The sequence below is a fragment of the Heptranchias perlo genome, chromosome 9, assembly GCF_035084215.1.
Source record: "Heptranchias perlo isolate sHepPer1 chromosome 9, sHepPer1.hap1, whole genome shotgun sequence".
In the NCBI taxonomy this organism is placed as follows: Eukaryota; Metazoa; Chordata; class Chondrichthyes; order Hexanchiformes; family Hexanchidae; genus Heptranchias; species Heptranchias perlo.
In genome coordinates, this window is record NC_090333.1 from 67,559,324 (window position 1) to 67,584,889 (window position 25,566).

At 43.9% G+C, this 25,566-nt stretch overlaps 1 protein-coding gene across 1 annotated transcript in view; it reads left to right on the plus strand.

Moving 5' to 3' along the window:
* LOC137325512 (flavin-containing monooxygenase 5-like) overlaps positions 1-25,566 on the plus strand; it is a 43,842-nt gene that overhangs the window by 6,432 nt on the left and 11,844 nt on the right. Inside the window, exons 2-5 of the mRNA XM_067990689.1 lie at positions 11,390-11,527; positions 16,992-17,180; positions 22,781-22,946; positions 24,445-24,587. Coding sequence (XP_067846790.1) covers positions 11,396-11,527; positions 16,992-17,180; positions 22,781-22,946; positions 24,445-24,587 — 630 coding nt within the window. The 5' untranslated portion in view covers positions 11,390-11,395. The remainder of the gene's footprint in view (positions 1-11,389; positions 11,528-16,991; positions 17,181-22,780; positions 22,947-24,444; positions 24,588-25,566) is intronic.

Consider the following 25,566-nt stretch of genomic DNA (forward strand, 5'->3'; position numbering starts at 1 on the left):
TCCCTGCTGAAAACTCTGTTTCCTGGTCACTATCTGAGGCTGAACCAGACCGTTCGCAACCTTGAAGTCCTATTTGACCCTGAGTTGAGCTTCCAACCACATATCCGCTCCATCACCAAGACTGCCTGCTTCCACCTCCGTAACATCGCTTGTCTCCGCCCCGCCTCAGCTCATCTGCTGCTGAAACTCTCATCCATGCCTTTGTTACCTCTAGACTGGACTATTCTAGTGCTCTCCTGGCTGGCCTCCCATCTTCCACCCTCCATAAACTTGAGCTCATCCAAAACTCTGCTGCCCGTATCCTAACTCGCATCAACTTCCGTTCTCCCATCATCCCTGTGCTCGCTGACCTACATTGGCTCCCGGTCTGGGAATGCCTCGATTTTAAAATTCTCATCCTTGTATTCAAATCCCTCCATGGCTTCGTCCCTCCCTATCTCTGTAAGACCCTCCAGCCTTACAACCCTCCGAGATCTCTGCGTTCCTCCAATTCTTGCCTCTAGCGCATCCGCGATTTTAATCACTCCACCATTGGCGGCGTGCCTTCAGCTGCCTAGGCCTTAAGCTCTGGAATTCCCTCCTTAAACCTCGCCGCCTCTTTACCTCTCTCACCTCCTTTAAGATGCTTCTTAAAACCTACCTCTTTTGACCAAGCTTTTGGTCATCTGTCTTAATACCTCATTATGTTTGATAACGCTCCTGTGAAGTGCCTTGGGTCGTTTTACTATGTTTAAGGCACTAAATAAATGCAAGTTGTTGTAACAATGACAAGGCACCAAAATCTGAAATATAGTCCGTGCACAGAGGAAATGAGGCACAATGGACTGTGGGCGATTTAAAATATCCCGGAATATGTGAACATTGGGGCCCCTGTTCAAGTAGCATGAACGGAGGTCAGAAACGCTGATCACGCACTGTAAAAGTGGACAGTTGTTACCAAAGCACGAGTGTCTGGCAACCTGACAAGTAGAGCAAGTGAACTGGTGTGCCAGGCCATCCCATTAATCTATACATTTTCTGGATGTCGTGTTTTGCTATCCCAGTACTTTGAATTTGTGTAAAGAGCATTGGAGGCAATGAGAATGCTGGTTCCTGAATGGATCTGATGCCCTTCAAAAGTCGTATGCACCCAAAAAATATCCATTGCCCTCTGTCAATTTGCAACATCCTGTGCTTCCAATGCGTCTCTGTATGAACCTTTTTTTTTATTTGTTCATGGGATGTGGGCATCGCTGGCAAGGCCAGCATTTATTGCCCATTTCTAATTGACCTTGAGAAGGTGGTGGTGAGCCACTTGCACCGCTGCAGTCCAAGTGGTGAAGGTTCTCCCACAGTGCTGTTAGGAAGGGAGTTCCAGGATTTTGACCCAGCGACGATGAAGGAACGGCGATATATTTCCAAGTCAGGATGGTGTGTGACTTGGAGGGGAACGTGCAGGTCGTGTTGTTCCCATGTGCCTGCTGCCCTTGTCCTTCTAGGTGGTAGAGGTTGCGGGTTTGGGAGATGCTGTCGAAGAAGCTTTGGCGAGTTGCTGCTGTGGATCCTGTAGATGGTACACGCTGCAGGCACTGTGTGCTGGTGGTGAAGGGAGTGAATGTTTAGGGTGGTGGATGGGGTGTCAATCAAGCGGGCTGCTTTGTTCTGGATGGTGTCGAGCTTCTTGAGTGTTGTTGGAGGTGCACTTATCCTGGCAAGTGGAGAGCATTCCATCACACTCCTGACTTGTGCCTTGTAGATGGTGGAAAGGTTTGGGGGGGTCAGGAGGTGAGTCACTCGCCGCAGAATACCCAGCCTCTGACCTGCTCTTGTAGCCACAATATTTATGTGGCTGATCCAGTTAAGTTTCTGGTCAATGGTGACTCCCAGGATGTTGATGGTGGGGGATTCGGTGATGGTAAGTGGAGGTGGTTAGACTCTCTCTTGTTGGAGATGGTCATTGCCTGGCACTTGTCTGGCGCGAATGTTACTTGCCACTTATCAGCCCAAGCCTGGATGTTGTCCAGGTCTTGCTGCATTCGGGCTTGGCTGCTTCATTATCTGAGGGGTTGCGAATGGAACTGAACACTGTGCAATCATCAGCGAACATCCCCATTTCTGACCTTAGGATGGAGGGAAGGTCATTGATGAAGCAGCTGAAGATGGTTGGGCCTAGTACATTGCCCTGAGGAACTCCTGCAGCAGTGTCCTATGGCTGAGATGATTGGCCTCCAACAACCACTACCATCTTCCTTTGTGCTAGGTATAACTCCAGCCACTGGAGAGTTTTCCCCCTGATTCCCATTGACTTCAATTTTATTAGGGCTCCTTGGTGCCACACTTGGTCAAATGCTGCCTTGATGTCAAGGGCAGTGACTCTCACCTCACCTCTGGAATTCAGCTCTTTTGTCCATGTTTGGACCAAGGTTGTAATGAGGTCTGGAGCCGAGTGGTTCTGGCGGAACCCAAACTGAGCATCGGTGAGCAGGTTATTGGTGAGTAAGTGCCGCTTGCTAGCACTGTTGACGACACCTTCCATCACTTTGCTGATGATTGAGAGTAGACTGATGGGGCGGTAATTGGCCGGATTGGATTTGTCCTGCTTTTTGTGGACAGGACATACCTGGGCAATTTTCCACATTGTCGGGTAGATGCCGGTGTTGCAGCTGTGCTGGAACAGCTTGGCTCGAGGCGCGGCTAGTTCTGGAGCACAAATCTTCAGCACTGTAGCCGGGATGTTGTCGGGGCCCAAAGCCTTTGCTGTATCCAGTGCACTCAGCCATTTCTTGATATCGTGTGGAGTGAATCGAATTGGCTTAAGGTTGGCATCTGTGATGTTGGGGATATCACTGACCCTTTTCCTCAGATAATATTGAACATCTCTTAGAGCTTTGGGTTATTTATTTTCTTGAAAACCTCAATGAGATCACTTCTAAGCCAAGCACAATATATCATTCAAATCCATGTAGAGCGGTTGGTGGAGGGGTAACAAGGTAAATATAGTAACAGTTGTGGAAGGAGATTATAGACAAAGGAGGCCAAGTGACCCTGTATGCGTGAGCTTTCCAAGTGTGTTTGATAAGAGTGGTGTGGAAGAGGTTTGCTGTGAGGATCAAGGCCCCATAGCTTTGAGTGGCTTCCTCACCATGGCTCGATGTAATTGATGGTATTTCCCCCTGGGTCCCTGTCTTGTTATTCACATATGAATTAATGATTTAGACATGCATTCAGAGAGACTACCAAAATTTGGTGACAGTGTACACTAAGGGGCCATGAAAAATGATGCAGAAGGCAGGTGGCCGTGGACAGATTGGAGGAGCTTGCAGATCTGTGGCAAATGCAGTTCCCAGTCAGTTGTGGTGTTGTGCAGTTAAGGGGGAAAAAGGGATGGCGAATGGAAAAGTATCTGGAACAGTTGAAGGTGCTATGGGTTTAGGCTACACGTATCTTGGTGTACAGATACAGAGCCCTTTAAAACTAGCCATTGGCGAAATGCGGCTTATATAATTCAGTGATCTGTGTAGGGCATTGGATGTATCACACTTATGGAACCATAAAAGTTTACAACACAGAAGGAAGCCATTCAGCTCACTGAGTCTGTGCCAGCTCTTTGCTAGAGCAATCCAGAACTAATCCCACTGCTAATATTTATCCAGTTTATCACTTAAAGGATGAAATGGTCTCTGCCTCAACGACACCTTGTAGCAAAGCATTCCGTGCTCCAGCAATGCTTTGTAAAGAATTTCTCCTTGCTTCTCTCTTCGTGACAATTTTAAATTAACTACTCGTTCCAGATTCCCCCAACCAAAGGAAATAGTCTTTCCCTGTTCACTCTATCAAAACCCTTCATAGTTTGAAAAGCCTCGATTAAATCTGCTCCTAGCTTTCCCAGCTGCGGTGGAAGTATTCCTAGCATCTTGAATCTTTTTTCATAACTATCGTTTCCCATTCTTGGCATCATCCTGTTGAATCTACACCGTACACTCCCTATGGCTTTAATGTCCTTTCCATAATGGAACTGCCAAAGTTCCACACAGCACTCTTAACTGTGGCCTAATCAGTGTTTTGTATAAATTCATCATTACGTCTTGAGCTCTATGCCCCTATTTACCTCTGCGCTGCCCTGCACATAGAAAGGATATTGCTGGAATTTATAAGGTGCAACTTGCATGTCCTTGGACCATACTGGGGATCTGGGGGAGGGAGGAGGGAAGAGGGAAGGTGGAATTCAATGGAACAGAGAGGTTTTAAAGGGACTAGAAATGTTCACATTTTGGAAAAAGAGTTTCAAGGTCAAGATTGTACATGTACAATTAATGTGTGTGAGTCACTAACGGAACATAAAATTCACAACTGTTTTAGGAGTGTAAGAGGGATAGCTGGATTTTATTTTCTCACAAAAGGGTTAATAACGTGTGGAACCCATGGCCTGAAGCAGCTCGTGTGGGAGCCAGGCCAATCTGCACATTCCAGAATAGGAGAAACACTTGAAAAGAAAAACAATATTGCAGAGATGGGAGAAGACCAGGGTTAGAGGACTGGCGTACGGAGCCCTGCTGTGCAGGGAGTTTGATGATGAGCTAAATGGGTCGACTCCTTCTGCATCCACATTTCTGTGATTGATCATAAGCTGAACCAGAAGTATCCCGGCTCTTGCAGACATTCTCAATTCGTGGTCATTCTTTTTATTTCCCCATGTGCTGTTTTTGTTTTCATTCTCCCCTTTCAATACACTACTTTGCCTCAATAGTTTCACCTCGCTTCTGGCTGCTATTGCATGACATGGTGGGCGGAGCTGCAGGTGGCAGATTTATTGTGCAACCTGTTGCAACGGTTCTCTCAAGACATAGCCTGATTGAATATAAATGGTAGCGTCTCAAGATTCTCGACACATTGTGCAATTCATGACTCACCAGCAAAAACATATGCACAGCACAGATGGCGCAATTACGTATTATTACAGGAGTTCCGAAATATTGCCTTGTGCATGTCTTGTGGAGAGAAACAAATGGTGCTTTGGTACCGGTGCATAATGTTGTATAGTGTCAGGGCTCTATACATTGCTTCGTTCACCCCTCAGTGAGAGGCACACATCCTGTTAGTTAAATGACATGGATGACAGTGTTGCAGACTTCTAGGTAAATGCCATGTATTTTTATTTCAGAGAGGCAGCAGCCACCATCCCGATCACAATTAATACATTATAGGGCTAACTATGCATTGCATGATCTGCAGCGTACTGACATATAAAGGCACCGATAATAGCTGCAGCATTTCCTTGTGCTGTTGTAGGAAACACTATCCATTAAACAGAAACATCCTTGGATAATACCCTCACCAATCACTAGTTGTATTAACTCATTGGGGGAGCTTAATTTTGACAGACTTCCTACCCTGTGTAACTTCAGAAACCCCTCAATGTCTACCCCAAAATTGACCCATTGGCCTCAGTAACTTGGTGACATTGCATACTTGCACTGCCACCAAATATAGATTATTGCACATTTCTCATCACTGCGCTTTTCCCTGTCCTCATTCACACTTCAATTTATCTCCCCTTGGCCCGTTGTGTTGATATGTAAGTTGTTAACATCTCAAGACCATGCTCAACCTTTGCACAGTTCCTTGATATCAACCAAATCCTTGTTTGTTGCTCCCTTACCACGGAGCAGATGGTAAAGAGGCAAGGGTTAAGTATAATGGGTAAAATTAGGACTGAATAAAAGAGAAGGGTGCTATGGAGTGACAATTGGAGATTACGTAAGCAACCATGTCACTAAGGCATGATATATTTGGACATCCCCAAAAGTTTGCAGCACAGGGGCAGTTGGACACATTTTTGTTCGAAACAAAGTGGTGCCGCATTAAAGGGATGGCTAAAGGGTAGAAGGCAGAATGAAACTAGGTAGGTGTTCCTGTGGTTGTAGACATAGAATTATAGAAAATTTACAGCACAGAAGGAGGCCATTCGGCCCATCGTGTCCGCGCTGGCCAAAAATGAGCCACCCAGCCTAATCCCACTTTCCAGCAATTGGTCCGTAGCCTTGTAGGTTATGGCACTTCAGGTGCATATCACATTTTTAAATGTGATGAGGGTTTCTGCCTCTACCACTCTTTCAGGAATCAGTTCCAGACCCCCACCACCCTCTGCACGTTAAAGATTTTCCTCAGCTCCCTTCTACCAATCACTTTAAATCTGTGTCCCCTGGTTATTGACCTCTCTGCTAAGGGAAATAGGTCCTCCCTATCCACTCTATCTAGGCCCCTCATAATTTTGTACACCTCAATTAAATCACCCCTCAGCCTCCTCTGTTGCAAAGAAAACAACCCCAACCTGTCCAATCTTTCCTCATAGCTAAAATTCTCCAGTCCTGGCAATATCCTCATAAATCTCCTCTGTACCCTCTCTAGTGCAATTACATCCTTCCTGTAATGTGGTGACCAAAACTGTACACAGTACTCAAGCTGTGGCCTAACTAGTGTTTTATACGGTTCTTATATTCTGTGCCTCGGCTAATGAAGGAAAGTATTCCATATGCCTTCTTAACCACCTTATCTACCTGTCCTGCTACCTTCAGGGATCTGTGGATATGCACTCCAAGGTCCCTCACTTTTTCTACACCTCTCAGTATCCTTCCATTTATTGTGTGTTCCTTTGCCTTGTTTGCCCTCCCCAAATGCATTACCTCACACTTCTTCGGATTGAATTCCATTTGCCACTTTTCTGCCCGCCTGACCAATCCATTGATATCTTCCTGCAGTCTACAGCTTTCCTCCTCACTATCAACCACACGGCCAATTTTTGTATCATCTGCAAACTTCAGAATCATGCCCCCCCACATTTAAGCCCAAATCATTAATTTTTTTAATTCATTCATGGGATGTGGGCGTCGCTGGCAAGGCCAGCATTTATTGCCCATCCCTAATTGCCCTTGAGGAGGTGATGGTGAGCCGCCTTCTTGAACCGCTGCAATCCGTGTGGTGACGGTTCTCCCACAGTGCTGTTAGGAAGGCAGTTCCAGGATTTTGACCCAGCGACGATGAAGGAACGGCGATATATTTCCAAGTCGGGATGGTGTGTGAGTTGGAGGGGAACGTGCGGGTGGTGGTGTTCCCATGTGCCTGCTGCCCTTGTCCTTCTAGGTGGTAGAGGTCGTGGGTTTGGGAAGTGCTGTCGAAGAAGCCTTGGTGAGTTGCTGCAGTGTATCCTGTGGATGGTACACACTGCAGCCACTGTGCGCCGGTGGTGGGGGGAGTGAATGTTTAGGGTGGTGGATGGGGTGCCAATCAAGCGGGCTGCTTTGTCCTGGATGGTGTTGAGCTTCTTGAGTGTTGTTGGAGCTGCACTCATCCAGGCAAGTGGAGAGTATTCCAACACACTCCTGACTTGTGCCTTGTAGATGGTGGAAAGGTTTGGGGGAGTCAGGAGGAGAGTCACTCGCCACAGAATACCCAGTCTCTGACCTGCTCTTGTACCTATAGTATTTATGTTGCTGGTCCAGTTAAGTTTCTGGTCAATGGTGACCCCCAGGATGTTGATGGTGGGGGATTCGGCGATGGTAATGCCATTGAATGTCAAGGGGAGGTGGTTAGACTCTCTCTTGCTGGAGATGGTCATTGCTTGGCACTTGTCTGGTGCGAATGTTACTTGCCACTTATCAGCCCAAGCCTGGATGTTGTCCAGGTCTTGCTGCATGCGGGCCCAGACTCCTTCATTATCTGAGGGGTTGCGATATATACCAAAAAGCAAGAAACTTAATACTGAGCCCTGCGAAGCCCCACTGGAAACAGCCTTCCAGTCACAAAAACATCCATGTACCTGGTGACGCGGCCTGGGGCCCAGCATTGATCCCTCTAAGATTCTGCTTCTTCAACTGAGAAGCTTAAGGGTTGACCTGTGAGAAAGACACAACAACAGGTAGTCTTAGTTCAACTATTTTACTTGATTAGTCAACAATAAGCAAACAATACATACACTTCCTTGGTACCAGTCCAAACGATTGATTAGTTCAGTTGAGCTCTTGTAGATCTTTGTGTGGGGATTCAACCCACCCGACTAAAGTGCAGCTGCTTAGTCTCACAAACCTTAATATCCCCTGGGTCAGTCAAATGACCAGGCTGATATCCATCTGTCCTTTACATGATGTCTTGCTATTTGTCCACCCTTGGTGTGTCATGCCGTACCGGCCGTTTCGCCCCCCTGGGTTCCTTGCAAGTACAATTTTGACCAAGTCTCAACAAGACATTCCACTCTTATCTCAAGGTCCAGCACATACTCATGGATTCAGTGTTGGCAAACTCAATCAATGGCATTGATTAAATGTAAGAGACATAATCAAAGACACTTTGGAGTGCCATAGCTTTCTGATTGAAGAGTCTATGAATTGAATAGGTCTTTGTGCTTCCTAGGCACTTATCACAAAGAGGAGTATGAGATAGAATCATATGCTAAAGCCTTCAAGGGCAAGCTTTTCTCTTTGTTAGCTACACTAACAAGCGATCCACAAGGTTTACTAGGTAGTTTTTTGTCAGGTAAACCATACATTTAAATTGAGTCCACACCCTTATTACAAATACATGATTGTATACGGTTTCTTCACTCACTGCACCTTCAGAAAAGAGTGCAAATTATACATACAATCCTCCGGTCCACCCTTAAGTGGATATGTTAAGTCGTTACACACAAACACTTTGAATACGATATGTGACAGGCAGGTTAACTGTCATAGAAAAGTATATATAACTTTTATACAATGTTAGTCTTGGTGTTTTGTACATTGCAGTAGCATTGAACACCTGCACTCCATGCTAAAGCCCTTGGTCTTACAGTGCAGTGTCCACTCATCCTCGAATAAGGGCTGCAAGCTCATATCGATTTACTCTCCAGTGGAGCGATCTCAGTACACATATACAGTTTCTTCACTCACTGCACCTCCAGAAAACGGTACAAGTTATGCATACAATCCTTCACCTGTCTTGTCATCCATTTGCAACAATGTCTACTTTTTGCTGCGACAAACGAACCAATCATCCGATAAAACCAGGTAACCTTTGTTCGCACTTTCCTCTCCCCATGAATTTTCCACTCTCCACTTTTCAAAGTCACCTTCATTTCATCCTTTTCGGAGAAGCCAGTCAGAACCATAGCAGCGTCATCAGTGATTCGCCATACATCAGCCTTTCTGCCTTATCTAAGTTGCTCAGAGAAACTCCAAACAGCAGCTCTTGGTTAAGTCTTTCGGGATCATTGATCCCCAGCTTGGGCTGTGTTATGTTGATTCTAAGGTCTAAGGTCTTATAGTTTTGGACACCAACTAACCAAGCTCACAATAACAAATCATCTTTAATGGCTTCTCATTAACAGCGCTGCAAAATCAAAGTACAAAAGCAACATATTTACCCAGTATCCGGAGAACAGAGATAATACATTGGCTTTGGCGCTCCATCCCAGGTCTGTTCTCACAATTGGTGCTATCCGCGCTAGATTTATGCTTGGCTGCAATTATTCCATTAGTCTAATCTTGCTCGAGGATACCCCTGTAGCCATTCCTGCATTCCTCTGCTCAGATATGGGGCACAATTTTAACAGTAAAAAACAAGTGGGATGAGGGTGGGTGGGTGGGGCATTCAAAATTGCAACCATTTCAGACCTGTCCACTTCCAGTTTTCACGGAGGCGGGATGAGGAGCAGGCGGCCAGCCCGCTCCCAGGAGGCAGGTTGGTGATTAAAAACTTTCAAGTAGGCTGCGAGCCTCCATTTTTGCAGAGTTTCCGATGTCAACCCCTGGGGGCCGGGATTCCCAGGTCTTTTCTTTCACACCACGTGAAAGAAGGAGAGAAGGCCGGAAACTAACAGCTTGTGGGAGGAGCAGGAGCGCTTCCCCCAGGCCCAACAAACCTACCTGCAGCAATCCCACAACGATCGCGGACCCCCCCCCCCAAAACGATTGCGGACCCCCATGATGACACCCGTCCCAACATCCAACAATCGCGGACTCCGTGATGATCCCCGATCCTGACACCACCACCACCCCCATGACTGACTCTTCTCCCCCACCAGTGCCCCCATGCCCCCCCCTCCCCAATCCATATAATCAAAGACTTACCTGAACATGGCCTCTCCCTGGCTGCTCTCCATCCCCTTCCCGGCAAGTGATCAAAATCATGGCCATGATCGTCTTGGACAAAAAGAATCTGTTTTTGTGCTGTTGTTTGTTACCGCAAATTCAGCTACGATTTTCCCAAGAAAGAACTCCTGTTTCACATCCCATCTCTACACAATTAAGGCATATCCTGAGGTAGGTAGTTGGCTCACACGGCATAACCTAATTGAGGACGCTGGTGCCTGCAGTTGTAGCAAAGGTCACCTTTAGTTCAAAAGTTCGGTAGCCTCCACCTTGAGCAGGCATGTATAAGAATAAAGCAGCATTACTTGTCCGGTTACCAATATCTCTACCTGTTTACAATTATATAAGTTATATTGTTACAGTAATCTTGATACATAGCATCAATAAGCATTCACACTATTCTGGGGCCAGTTTATGGCTGGTGTTGCTACACAACATTCCACATTTTACATCTCACTTGACAAAACCCAACCTTAGTTTCTGGCTTTCTCGCCTTCTTTCACGTGGCGTGAAAGAAAAGACCTGGGAATCCCAGCCCCCAGGGGCTGAGTGGCCGGTCCTGCTCCTACTTCTTGTGCTCTTTAGATTTGAGGTTAGGATCAGATCAGCCATGATCTTATTGAATGGCGGAGCAGGCTCGAGGGGCCGATTGGCCTACTCCTGCTCCTATTTCTTATGTTCTTACTCTGGTGTCAGTCGTACAATGGAACTTCTGCTGGTCTGCATACATTACGTGTTTAATCTTACTGAGAGACACATACGCAAGTACTCTGGTACTATTAAATACATGGTGGTATTGCACAACTCAATACGTTGCATGATTAACAACTGAATGTGAGAAAGACATTACTACGGTACCAGTACATGCATGGCATTGCTAAAGGACTTGACACTGAAGGATTTTATTCTGGCTGGGAAACGTTCACACTACTGTGGTATATTACATGCATGATTCATTCTGTTGCATGATCTAGATCTCACTCAAAGAAACATGCATGCCACTCTCATCCCAGTATTATTACACATCTGTAGTTAACTTTCAAAAAAGGACCACGTCCAGTCCCATCAGTGCCCACCTCTTCCACTAGCTGGTGTGACCTTTTGCACCACAGTCATCAACTCCTAATAATATTCACGCCTGGTCCTGCAGTAATGTGGTTGGCCTCTGATTTTCATGTTTAAAAAAAATGTTGATTGATTATTTGCAGAACTTGTTAAATGTTGTTGTCTCAATGTATCCTTACAATATGAAATGATGTCGAGCTGGTGACTTTTTGCTTTGTTAGGTGAAAATGACAAAGCGAGTCGCCATTATTGGGGCTGGTGCCAGTGGCCTAACTTGTATCAAATGCTGTTTGGATGAAGACTTGGAGCCTGTCTGCTTTGAGAGGACTGATGACATTGGAGGGCTCTGGAATTTTCAGGTTTGTTTTATAGGGGTTTCATTTGGTGTGATCAAAAGTCACAATGTTAGCATCCCATCCCCTGTTGTCCTCACCATGGTGCATCATTCAATTCAAAGTGGGCCTGACACACAAATAATAATAATACTTTATTGATAATATGTATATAACATTATCCCCCACCCCACCCAACCATGGTGTTTCAATCAGTTGAAGCGGTAGAATCCTGGGATTCTGTTGCACAGTCACTTTCACATTGCAAAAGTATAACTCCTGATTCCGATAATGACCTAACTCTAAAGATCAGTCGTACAAGACCCCCTTGGGGAGGCTTTCTCACACTGTTTGGGCTTGCCACTGCATGGAGTATAAACCAGTCACGTGTTGAGCAGGGTTTATATAGTGCTCAGAGGGGTCTGTAAGGCTCCTAGGCACTTTGTAAACCGAAGCAGAGTTTTCTAAATGTTTCAAATGTTGGGTACTCCTATCTCTGCACCCCAAGATATGTAAAAAAAAAAGTACTGAATGCAGAACCTGCATATTTGTGCAAGCAGAGCTCTCGTGGGTTGAGAATCTGCAGTATAAATCTGCTGCTGCAACCTGTGAATCACTCAGACCAGTAGTGTAGTATAACCCCAGCCTCAAACAGAGACATCTCAGTGATTACAGTTACATTGAGTCTACTGCACAGAAGCAGGCCATTCGGCCCAACTGGTCTATGCCGGCGTTTATGCTCCACATGAGCCTTCTCCCTACCTACTTCATCTAACTCAATCAGCATACCCTTCTATTCCATTCTCCCTCAAATGCTTATCTTAGCTTCCCTTTAAATGCATCTATGCTATTTGCGTCGACTACTCCTTGTGGTAGCGAGTTCCACATTCTTACCAATCTTTGGGTAAAGGAGTTTCTCCTAAATTGCCTATTGGATTTATTAGTGATGATCTTATATTTATGACCTCTAGTTTTGGACTCCCACACAATTTTTCTTTTGTCATTTTTGTGTCTGTAGAATACTTTACTATTTCTTTTTATCTAATTTAATTTTGTATTTCCTCTTGGCTTCCCTAATTGTTTTTACTTCTTTCCTAACCTCTTTGTATTCCCTTTTGCCATCCTCTCCTTTATTGTCTATGTTCTTATAGTGTGTCTTTTTCTTTAGTTTCAATTTTACCCTTATTCCTTTATTCATCCATGGTGTTTCATTATTGGCTAATTTGTTCTTGGTTTTTAGAGGAATATATTTGTCCTGAACTCTCCTGATCATCGTTTTAAATATCTCCCACTGCTGTTCTATCTCTCTGTCTGTCAAAATTTTTTTCTAGTTTACCATCCCTAGTTCCATTCTCATCCCCTCAAAATTAGCTTTTTTCCAATCTATTACCTTGGTCTTTGTCTTACTCATGTCTTTCTCAATCATTCTCAAGCAACTCGACTAGTCTTCTTCGATAGCACTTCCCAAACTCGCGACCTCTACCACCCAGAAAGACAAGGGCAGCAGGCGCGTGGGAACAACACCACCTGCACGTTCCCCTCCAAGTCACACACCGTCCTGACTTGGAAATATATCGCCATTCCTTCATCGTCGCTGGGTCAAAATCCTGGAACTCCGTACCTAACAGCACTGTGGGAGTACCTTTGCCACACGGACTGCAGCGGTTCAAGAAGGTGGCTCACCACCATCTTCTCATGGGCAATTAGGGATGGGCAACAAATGCTGGCCTTGCCAGCGATGCCCACATCCCACGAATGAATTAAAAAAATTGTTTTAGACCGTATTATGTTATGATCGCTATTGCCTAGATGTTCCCCTGTGCTTACTTCTGATCTGATCTGGTTAATTTCCCATTACGAGATCCAGCAGTATTCCTCTCTTGTGGGCTTCTCACATACTGGGTAAGAAAGGAGTACACACTGTAAAAACTCCATTCCCCTTTCCCTACCTCTTGCCAGTTTATTTGGGGGCAATTAAAATCTCCCATGATTAGTCTTTGATTTTTTAACTCATTTCATAGATTTGCCAACATATTTCTTCCACTATTAGGTGGTCTGTAGAATATACCTATTAACGGGATCGATCCCTTATCCTTTGTCTCAATCAAAATGGATTCTGTTTCTATCTTAATATTACTTTTGCCCCTTTTTTCTATTGCCATTATATTGTCTCTAATTAGTACAGCTATCCACCCCCCCACTTCTTCTTTCCCTTTCCTTTCTAAAAACGTTATATCCTGCAACATTTAACTGCCAGTCCTGTTCTTTGTGTAACCATGTTTCAGTTACCCCTACTACATCTGGCTCCTCGCTACGAATTATTGCCTTCAGTTTCCCAATTTTGTTTCGGATGCTGTGCAGGCAATTTAATTTGTTTTTAATAATTGTTCCCCTCACTTTGTTTTTAATAGTCAGCTTGTACTTAGTTCTATAATTGTATTTGTTCCCTGACCGTTTATGTTACCGTCATTCCTTAACTTGGTCTGACCTTTACTCTCATCTCGTATTTCTTTTATCTTCGGACTTTTGTTATTTTCACCAGATTCTTTCCCCCCACGCCACCCCATCTTACTAGTTTAAAATCCTATCCACAGCCCTGTTTAACCTTTCCGCTCGGATACTGGGCCCGTTGTGGTTCAGGTGGAGCCCGTCCCAATGGTACAGCTCCTTCCTGTCCTAGTACTGGTGCCAGTATCCCATGAAATGGAACCCCTCCTTCCCATACCACGCTTTCAGCCATGCATTCACCTTCCTGATCTGTCTATTCCTATACCAATTAGCATGTGGCTTGGGTAGTAATCTCGGGATTACCACCTACGAGGTCCTATTTTTTAATTTAGTTCCTAACTTCTGCTATTCTCTTAGCAGGATCTCCTCCCTTTTCTTCCTAATGTCATTGGTTCCAACATGGACCACAACAACTGGATTTTCCCCCTCCCTTTCCAAGTTCCTCTCCAGTTGCTCCAAGATATCCTTTACCCTTGCACCAGGTAGGCAACACGGTCTTGGTCGTGACTGCGGAGGACGCCATCTATCCCTCTAATTATCGAATCTCCTATGACTACAACCTTTCTATTCTGCTCCTCCTCCACCCCCTCCCCCCACCAATGGACTGCCTCCTGCTCCACAGTGCCATGGTCAGCATTCTGGCTGTCCACCCCACAGCCTGCATCCTTATCCTCACAGGTAGCAAGTACATTGTACCTGTTGGATTGGACCAGTGTTTGGGGGACGACCTCCTCTACCTCTCCTAGGTTCCCCATACCCTGCTAACTAACAGTCACACTCTCCCCTTACTGTACCTGTGCTTTCCTCTGAGGTGTGACTGCTGTACTCTGGAGAAAACTATCCAAAAATCCCTCCCCCCCCCCCCCCCCCCCTTATGTGTCGGAGTGTCTCTAACTTGCACTCCAGCTCAAGAACTCTGAGACATTTCCTGCAGATGTGGCAATCCGGGACAGTCTTGCTGTCCACAAGCTCCCACATATTAAAGTCCTGACACGTAGCCTGTACAGCCATTTCTAGTTTTTATTTATTAGTAATTTAATTCTAGATATAATAGAATTACTTGAGATCTAGATTATATTTAGTAAATGGATTTAGCTTGATTTCAGTTTAATTTGTAACTAATTAGTCTTGTTTTTTATGTTTATTGACTTCTTTATTTTAGTATCCCCTTAACTTCCATTTATTATTTATGTATGCCAGATTTTTATTTAATGCAATTCGGATCCCTTTAATGTTGGTATCATCTACTTAGTTAATTTTATCTGCTTAGATCTAATTAATTAATCTTGTTATTTATTTATATATTTACCTACAGGTGACACCATTCTTTGAGCAGCCAATAGGTCATGTCTCACTAGCACGGCAACATGGGCATTGTCAGGAATTTCTTCTTTCTCCCCAACCCAAAAGTGGTACACTCCACAATTGCGTAGTCTGATTTAAAGCCCAGCCAAGAACTAGCAAAAGTCAACATAACTGTGCCATGCAATTGGAAGAACAATAGAAGATGCTTTTTCCTTCCATACAAAGAATTTTAGACACCAAATGGATCCCCTCTGGAAATTCTTCTTTCAGTGCTTTCAAATTCTGATTGTTCATTTTTCAAATATCAGCCATGTTGCTTCAATTATGTGTTCAGCTCTCGACGAGGGTAAATCTTGGGTATGGATAAGAAATTGCCTGAAGGGTAGAGAATGGTGGGTACTTGTTAGAGGAGTTGCTCCGGGGTGGGGTAAAGTACTGAGTGGGATGCCCCAGGGATTGGTGCTGAGACTGCCGCTGTTTCTTATTTACATCAATGACTGGACTTGGAACCCACATTTACAGATGATACCAATTTATGAGGACACTGGAATCGGAGTCAGGTCAGAATTAGAGGAAATATTGAGTGGAGAGAACAATGGCAGATGAAGTTTAATAAGACAAACGTAAAGGTACTGCATGTAGGAAGAAATGATGGGCAATACACGTACTCAATAAATGGTGTTGAACTAGCTAAGGATGAAGTTGAAAAAGACATTGGAGTCTCAGTAGACAAAATTCCATAGAATGTACAATACAGAAAGAGGCCATTCGGCCCAGCTGGTCCATGTCGGCTTTATGCTCCACACAATCCTCCTCCCTCCTCATCTAACTCTATCAACATATATTTCTATTCCTTTCTCCCTCATGTGTTTATCTAGCTTCCCCTTAAATGCATCTATGCTAGTTGACACAACTGCTCCTTGTGGTAACGAGTTCCACATTCTCTGGGTAAAGAAGTTTCTTCTGAGTTCCTTATTGGATTTATTAGTGACAATCTTTTATTTATGGCTGTAGTTTTGGTCTCCCCCACAAGTGGAAACATCCTCTCTACATCTACCCCATCAAACCCCTTCACAATCCCAAAGACCTCTATCAGGTCACACCTCAGCCTTCCCTTTTCTAGACATGCTCAACATGTCCACCTACTGCTGAGCAGCAATCAATAAAGCCAATAGAATGTTGAACTATAAACCCAAAACAGTACAGTACAAGTCAGAGGAAGTTATGATTTAAACTGTATATAGTATTCGGCGCAGACCACATGTTGAATACTCTGGTCACAGAGATATAAGGGAGTCATTCAAGCATTGGAGGCAGAATAGAGAAGATCTAGAAGACCATCTCTGGTGTTAGAGGTCTGAGTTATGAGGAAAGTCTGTAGAAATTTGGATATTTCACCCTTGAATGGAGGCATCTCTGAGGTGACCTTATTGAGGTATGTAAGACTGTAAACAGTTTGGGGTGGGGAGGGCAAATCTGGAAAATTACTTCAAATTAAATTGCAAGTAAGATATAGGGCAACAGGTTCAGACTAGTAATCGGCAAATTTAGGACTGATAGCGGGAAGTTCTTCTTACAAATTCAGATTAAGGGGGAGATTTTAGAATATTGATGTTCGTGCTTTGTACAAAATGCAGCAAAAACCTCCTAAAGAATTAATTGTTTATTTTTTGTTCAGGAAAAAATAACGGATGGCAGTCCCGGCATCTATAAATCATTGATTATCAACACCTCCAAGGAGATGATGTGCTACAGCGATTGTCCAATTCCTGATGATTACCCGAGCTACATGCATAACTCTAGGATTCTGGAGTATTTCCGCCTTTATGCCAAGCACTTCAATCTGGTGAAGTACATACGGTTCAAGGTAAGATTTAGATCTGCTTTCCTAAAATTGCAGTGTGAATTATGTTGGGGCTGGTTCTCCTTGGAGACACTGATGAAATTGCTCGCTCTGAGAGCAGTGCATCAATGACTCGATTTATGCATCTGTGCACAGTTGTTTGACTACAGATGGTCCCAGTGGCAGTCTGGAATCACCGTGTGGCATTGAAGTTAAAGGTGGTGGTGGGCAAGCAGAGCAGTAATGTGATGAAGGTAAGCTTCAGGTCTGCTTGCAGCATGCGGCTTAATGCTGCAACAGCTTCCTTTGAGAAATGAAGCCTCCACAGGCACTGCTGCTCAACCAGATGCAAGTAGCAGAGTTTCTGCTTGTGTACTTCTGGTGTGGGATATCAGCAGATGGGTGACACGTACTTGTGCTGCAACATTACCGGTCTGGCCTCCCTTTTCCTGCACATAGACAGGCATAAAATAGAGGAAACCCTGAGGGGGATAAAAGTATATTTAATGTCTATATATTTATGAAGATCGATATGTCCTGTCACCTGTAAACATTTCCTATTAATTCAATATTAATTGTGTCCATTTCATTGTTACATTTCTAGCTACCCTTACCATTCTCAGGCTGAACCAGACTGTTGCAACCTTGGCATCCCATTTAACCCTGAGCTGAGCTTTCGACCCCATATCTTCTGCATCATAAAGAGCGCCTACTTCCACCTCTATAACATCACTTGTTTCCGCTCCACCTCAGCCTGTCTGCTGCTGAAACCCTCATCCGTGCCTTTGTCATCTTTGTCACTATTCATGCTCTCCTGGCTGACTCCCCATCCTCCAGTTTCTGCAAGCTTCAGGTCATCTGAAACTCTGCTGCTAATATCTGTCCTGCACCATGTCCCACTCGCCCATCGCCCATGTCCTTGCTGACCTACGTTGGCTCCCGGTCCCTCAACACCTCAGGATTTAAAATTCATCATCCTTGTATTTAAATCCCTTCATGGCCTTGCCCCCTCCCTATCTCTTTAATCTGCTGTAATCAAAGAGAATAGTTGTGAGGAGTTTATTGAAGAGAGGGATGTTATGGAGATGTAATGGTAGGGTGTTCTATAGAAACAGATGAGATGGTATGATGAGGATAAGCAGTGGCAAACATTTAAAAAGATATTTTATGACTCGCAACAAAAATATATCCCTGTTAGGAGGAAAGACTCCACAAAAAGGCTGAACCAATCATGGCTAACTAAGGAAGTCAAGGATGGTATTAGGTTAAAAGAAAAGGCATACAACATGGCAAAGATTACTGGTAAGCCCGAAGATTGGGAAAAGTTTAAAAACCAGCAAAGGATGACTAAAAGAATAATAAAGAGGGAGAAAATAAATTATGAGAGTAAGCTAGCAAGGAATATAAAAACTGACAGTAAAAGCTTCGACAAGTATATAAAACGGAAGAAGGTAGCTAAAGTAAACATTGGTCCCTTAGAGGATGAGACTGGGGAAATAATAATGGAAAACCAGGAAATGGCAGAGGAATTGAACAGATATTTTGTATCTGTCTTCACAGTAGAAGACACTAATAACATACCAATAATAGCAGAAAATCAAGGGGCAAAGGGGAGGGAAAAACTAAAAACAATCACTATTACTAGAGAAAAAGTACTTGGTAAACTAATGGGTCTAAAGGCTGACAAGTCCCCTGGACCTGATGGCTTGCATCCGAGGGCCTTAAAGGAAGTGGCTAGAGAGATAGTGGATGCATTGGTTGTAATCTTCCAGAATTCACTAGATTCTGGAAAGGTCCCAGCGGATTGGAAAACCGCAAATGTAACACTCCTATTCAAGAAGGGAGTGAGACAGAAAGCAGGTAACTATAGACCAGTTAGCCTAACATCTGTCAATGGGAAAATGCTAGAATCCATTATTAAGGAAGTATTAAGACAGGACATTTGGAGACTCATAACACAATCAAGGAGAGTCAACATGGTTTTATGAAGGGGAAATTGTGTTGGACAAATTTATTAGAGTTCTTTGAAGAAGTAACGGGCAGGGTGGATAAAGGGGAACCAATGGATGCAGTATATTTGGATTTCCAAAAGGCATTCGACAAGGTGCCACATAAAAGATTACTGCACAAGATAAGAGCTTGTTGTGTTGGGGGTAATATACTGGCATGGATAGAGGATTGGCTAACTAACAGAAAACAAAGAGTCGGGATAAAAGGGTCATTTTCAAAATGGCAATCTGTAACTAGTGGGGTGCCGCAGGGCTCAGTGCTGGGGCCTCAACTATTTACAATATATATCAATGACTTGGATGAAGGAATAGAGTGTCTTGTGGCCAAATTTGCTGATGATACAAAGATAGGTAGAAAAGCAAGTTGCGATGAGAACACAAATTGTCTGTAAAGGGATATTGACAGGTTAAGCGAATGGGCAAAAATTTGGTAGATGGAATATAATGTGGGAAAATATGAAGTCATCCACTTTGGGAGGAAAAATAAAAAATCAAAATATTATTTGAATGGAGAAATACTACAAAATGCTGTGGTACAGAGGGATCTGGGTGTCCTCGTACGTGAAACACAAGAAGTCAACATACAGGTGCAGCAGGTAATCCGGAAGGCAAACGGAATATTGGCCTTTATTTCTAGGGATATGGAGTATAAAAGCAGGGAAGTCATGCTACAACTGTACAGGGTGCTGGTGAGACCACACCTGGAGTACTGCGTACAGTTCTGGTGCCCTTATTTAAAGAAGGACATACTTGCATTGGAGGCAGTTCAGAGAAGGTTCACTAGGTTGATTCCGGGTATGGAAGGGCTGTCTTATGAGGAAAGATTGAACAGGTTGGGTCTATACTCATTGGAGTTTAGAAGAATGAGAGGAGATATTATTGAAACGTACAAGATTCTGAGGGGTCTCAATAGGTTAGAAGCTGAGAGGATGTTACCCCTCATGGAGGGGATCTAAAACTAGGGGGCATAGTCTCAGAATAAGGGGTCGCCCGTTTAAGATGGAAATGAGGAGGAATTTCTTCTCCCAGAGGGTTGTGAATCTTTGGAATTCTTCACCCCAAAAAGCTGTGGAGGCTGAGTCATTGAATACATTCAAGGCTGAGTTAGACAAATTTTTGATCAGCAAGGGAGTCAAAGGATATGGGGAAAAGGCGGGAAAGTGGAGTTGAGGTAAAAATCTGATCAGCCACGACCTCATTAAATGGCGGAGCAGGCTCGAGGGGCCAAATGGCCTACTCCTGTTCCTATCTCTTATGGTCTTATAGAGTTGGGGCAATGTGGCTGAAGGAGAGCCACTGATGGTGTAATGGAGGGAGTGGGAAATCCTGAGTAGGCTGGTGTTGGAGGACTGGAGACTGCATGAATAACACAAGCCTAGAGGAGATCACGGAGATTGGGAGGGGCAAGGATATGGCGGGATTTGAAGGTGAGGACCAAAATCTTTAATTCACTTTTCTGGGGCACAGGAAACCAGTGGACTTAACAAGGAGAGGAATAATAGGGCGGGGGTACGGGTGAGAACATAAAGGCTGTGGCATTTTGATGACAGATGTGTGGTTGAGCCTCTATTTATTGTTTCATCATAAAATAAAAGATGTTAAAACTCTTTTCGGTTGCTGCCTTTTCAGCTCCACACCCTGCAGCTAGATACTATCTCTGTATTGTTGGATTTGCCACAGCTTTTCCTACAGGTTGAGAATCATAGAATCATAGAAGTTACAACATGGAAACAGGCCCTTCGGCCCAACATGTCCATGTCGCCCAGTTTATACCACTAAGCTAGTCCCAATTGCCTGCACTTGGCCCATATCCCTCTATACCCATCTTACCCATGTAACTGTCCAAATGCTTTTTAAAAGACAAAATTGTACCCGCCTCTACTACTGCCTCTGGCAGCTCGTTCCAGACACTCACCACCCTTTGAGTGAAAAAATTGCCCCTCTGGACCCTTTTGTATCTCTCCCCTCTCACCTTAAATCTATGCCCCCTCGTTATAGACTCCCCTACCTTTGGGAAAAGATTTTGACTATCGACCTTATCTATGCCCCTCATTATTTTATAGACTTCTATAAGATCACCCCTTAACCTCCTACTCTCCAGGGAAAAAAGTCCCAGTTTGTCTAACCTCTCCCTGTAAGTCAAACCATCAAGTCCCGGTAGCATCCTAGTAAATCTTTTCTGCACTCTTTCTAGTTTAATAATATCCTTTCTATAATAGAGAATGCTCAAAGTATGGAAAGATTTAAAATGTTGAGCTGCCTAGATCCAATATGAATATAATCAGGCAGAGAACGTTTTAAATATACCATATAGAACTAGCTTTGCTTTTCTCACTCCACTCTAACCTGGTCTCTGTATAAAATATAAGCTTTTTGTTCCTTTTGCCTTATTTGCGACCCATTGTGATGACAGCACGCTTGCTGCCAGCTCTGGCTTCAATACCAGACGGAGAGTAAATCCTGTCTTTGCAGAATCTTGGTTATTTTGAAAAGAAGAATAAAGTTAGCAAGATGTTTGCTGATGAATGGGATTTTCCCTTTTGCTGTCAATCAAGATTCAAATTCCTTGTTGTTACATATGGGAATTCCCAAAGATTGTGAATGCTGCATTCCTGAGTTACTGATCTTAGCTGGGAAATCAGGGAGTCACTGGGCAGTTGCTGGAAGGATGAAAAATATCTAGTCAGCCCACGTTGCTGTCTCACATCTTCAGCTTGGGGCCTAGAATTGTCCAGGTGGAGGTTGTCACTGGAAACAGGTCTGCGGTGGCCATCTGTTCCCAAGTACAAAATGGGGTAGGGAGCGAGATTGGGCTGGGACTGTGCTGAGTCATGATGTTCGCTTTGTTGCTGATGGAAGCTCATTGAAAATATTAATAGCCTCAGTAAGAAAGGCCTCTACATTGCAAAGCCTGGAAACAAAATGGGAAAGAAATGGACTTCTGTTTTAAAACAAAACGCCTTTTCTTCAAACACCCATAAGGAGACACTAGGTTGCCCCAGTGTCATCAACTCAAAAAAAATCTAACAAAAGTGTCCCCCTTTTAAAGGGGCACAACTAATAAAACCCAAATCATAAAAAGACAAAGGAAACTTAAATAATTAAATAATGTTATTACTATTATCCACTACACAGTCCCTGCGGTGCCCACTGGTCGCAGAAGGCCTCAAGCATACCGACAGACACTGCATGCTTCTTCTCCAGGGCCACTTGGGCGCGGACAAAGCCCAGGAAGAGAGGCAGGCAGAGTGACCGCCCCCACAGGCTTCGTCCAACCTAGACCTGTGGATGGTCTAAAAGAAAATGACTTGAGATGTCTAGTGTACATTCTAAAAAGTCGAGCATCCAACTCAAAAGGTGGATTGTGTGTAGTCAAACCCAGACATCTGAGCAGCCTAAGCAGGTCACTTATTCAGGAAACGAGGCATGCTATGGGGCATCCAAAGAATGCAGGAGACTGAAAGGATGATGTCTATAAAGGTAAATTCAATAAACCATGTTGAAGTTCCCATTTGTCCAAATGTTGTTCCGATCTTTGAAAATCCTAGAGGAAGCTACGGGGTAAATTTATCAATGACATTCCTAAACTGTTCCATCTCCATTCCGTTTCTGTAGACCAACGTGTGCAGCATAGCAAAGAGGGCAGATTTCTCCTCCACTGGACAGTGGGATGTTGTGACGAGAGACGCTGAGGACAACCGGGAATCGGCTATTTTCGATGCTATTCTGATCTGTACTGGTCACCATGCCAACCCCCATTTGCCTCTGGATTCTTTTCCTGGTGAGCCAATAATTAGTATATTCATCAATTAAATCACACGTTGAGGGTATTCAGTTGAAAAAAATTAACGTTAGTCACACAGTATAACATAGTCCACAACATGTTACAGGGCAGTAAGGCACTGACTGTTCTCAAGGTTTGTTAACACCTCAACACAAAGATGAGAGCTACCTCACTTCTAAAAACACTGGTGTATGTTATTCCATATATAAAAACTTGGTGATTTCTTATTGGTTGTCCCACCACTTGGCTGCTTTGTGAATTTAACCCCTTGTGTTTGCTGCTTCGATTTTTTTTTTCCTCAGTGGTGAAGGTCTTGTAATTCTGGCTACCCATGTTCTCAAACTGCTCTGTGTCTCTATTTGACAACGCATTGGACCCAGGCGGAGGAGGGCTAGCAGCCCTGGGCACCCGATGATCACGTGCTGAATTAAATTGAAACAATGGTCGAATGCTGACTTCGGCAGCAATTCGCACTCGAATTATCCAAAAATTCGAATTATGCAACAGATTTACAATGGGAGACATTTTTTTGGTGCTATCTTGATTCGTATTAATAAACCATTTGAATTAAACAGATTTGAACTCTAAAAGCAATAGGCTGTATAAAGATTCAGTGCAGAAGAGCGCAGTGCCAGACTTGGTTATGGGTAAAGAATATGTAAACAACCTAAAGGTAATGGAATATTAGGGTCGATTTTCAACCTGCTGCCTGGTTGTAAGACTGCCATTGCAGACAGCGTCATGGATGAATAAAAACATTAGATCAAAAATAAAGTCTAATAGAGAGGTGTATGATAAAATGAAAGCTGGTAACACAAAAGAAAACCAGGAGAAACACCAAAAGCAGGGAAGAGACGCAAATCAGGGAGATTAGAAGTGCTAATGGAGAGTTTAAAAAAAATAGATTGACAACCTACGTAAAGGTTAATAGCAACGCTTTTGAAAGCGGGGTGGGGTGGTTTAAAAAGGGGTGGGGTGAGAAAAGACAATTTTATAGTAGAAAATGCAGAATGTCAGAGATACTTGACATGTTTTGCATCTGTATTTTGAGAGGTGGGGGAAGGAAGGAAGGCAGGAATACTGGAGGAGGATGTGGGGGAACCATAGACTGATGTCAAAAAGGAAACTACAAAAAGCACCTTAAATGGGATTTACGGTCGATAAGTTGCCAGGTGGCTAGTGAAGTTGATCAATCTCGGCACTCGAAAGGGAATTAGATAAAGAGCAAAAATATTAAAGGGAATGGGAAAACAGCAGGGATTTGAAATTCGAGAAGATAGATTAGATGCGGCAGCCAGCGCCTGCAGACACAATGGGCCAAATGACCTCTTCCTGTGCTGGAATAACAAGATTCTATGACTATTCCCTGCACAGACTAAAACACAAATGTACAAATTTTTTAAGCCCGTCTATATCAAGCTTTTTATAACAAGATACAGAAATGTGTATTGAGAAAGTAACATTCTTCTTGCTTTGTCTCTCTTGTTTTTGCTAGGCATTGAAAAGTTCAACGGTCAATACATGCACAGTAAGGAATATAAAGAGCCCCTAAGGTTTGAAGGAAAGAGAGTGGTAGTAATTGGAATTGGAAACTCTGGGAGTGACCTCGCAGTTGAAATCAGTCGACATGCTAAACAGGTAAGGACCAATGCAAAAAAAAAAAGTATCCGAGAACTGCTGAAAATAGTTACCATCGCTGTGTCTGTAAAAGGCAGCACCTCGTCTTCCATCCTTTATCTGCACAACCTATCTGCTTGCCTATGGACAACAATCAGTGGAAGAGAGGCTTCTGTGATTCCGGCAGAGGTATGTACCTCTCAGCACTAACCCATCATTGCCACTGTTGATAGTGGAAGAAGGACAGAACACACCCCGGTCCATTTGTAACACAGCACTGTCTGTAGCCCTGCAGTAGGTGGGAGACCTTAGCAACATTCAATCATAGCGAGCATTATGGCGCAGGGGTCAACTGAGTGGCACTGGAATCCATAAACAGGTCAGAATTGACTGCTACAAATTTCAGAATATCTGATATAAAAAAGGATGTGAAAAGAGCAACAATCCATGGACCGTCCTTAGCAACCTCCCAGTGTTACTAGTGAGTAAAGTCAAAATCAGTTTTGCGCACGAAGCTGGACAGAACCGGCGGGGCCTTCACGGGCCGAAGGAAAGAAGCTTGGGTCTTTTTGCCCCCCTCAATGTAGGACTTACCTTTGACTCCACTCGCTGTCAGTGCACTTTCCGGCCAAGAGTAAGGCCAGAAACTAAGGTCAGTTGCAGTACATTACCATCCTGGCTGAGATCAGCAAACTGAGCACATTGTAAGGATTGGACCTGAATCTTCTTGGTCTCTATGACTCAGTATCGCATTGATTAGTGCATCACTGGGGAGAACTCATAGTGTGGTTTCTAAAATTTCAATAATGTGGGTGACTCCCCCCCCCCCCCCCCCCACCACTTCATTTCCTTCAGTAGAGAAATCTTTGTTTATTATTACAGAGCTGACATCAATTTCAGCCCATGATTAGAACCCTATCCAAAGAATCTGAACAGTAAAAAAAAACATTCTCCCTGATTGACAAGTCCTACTAGATCTTTTCTTTCCAAGTGTATTGTG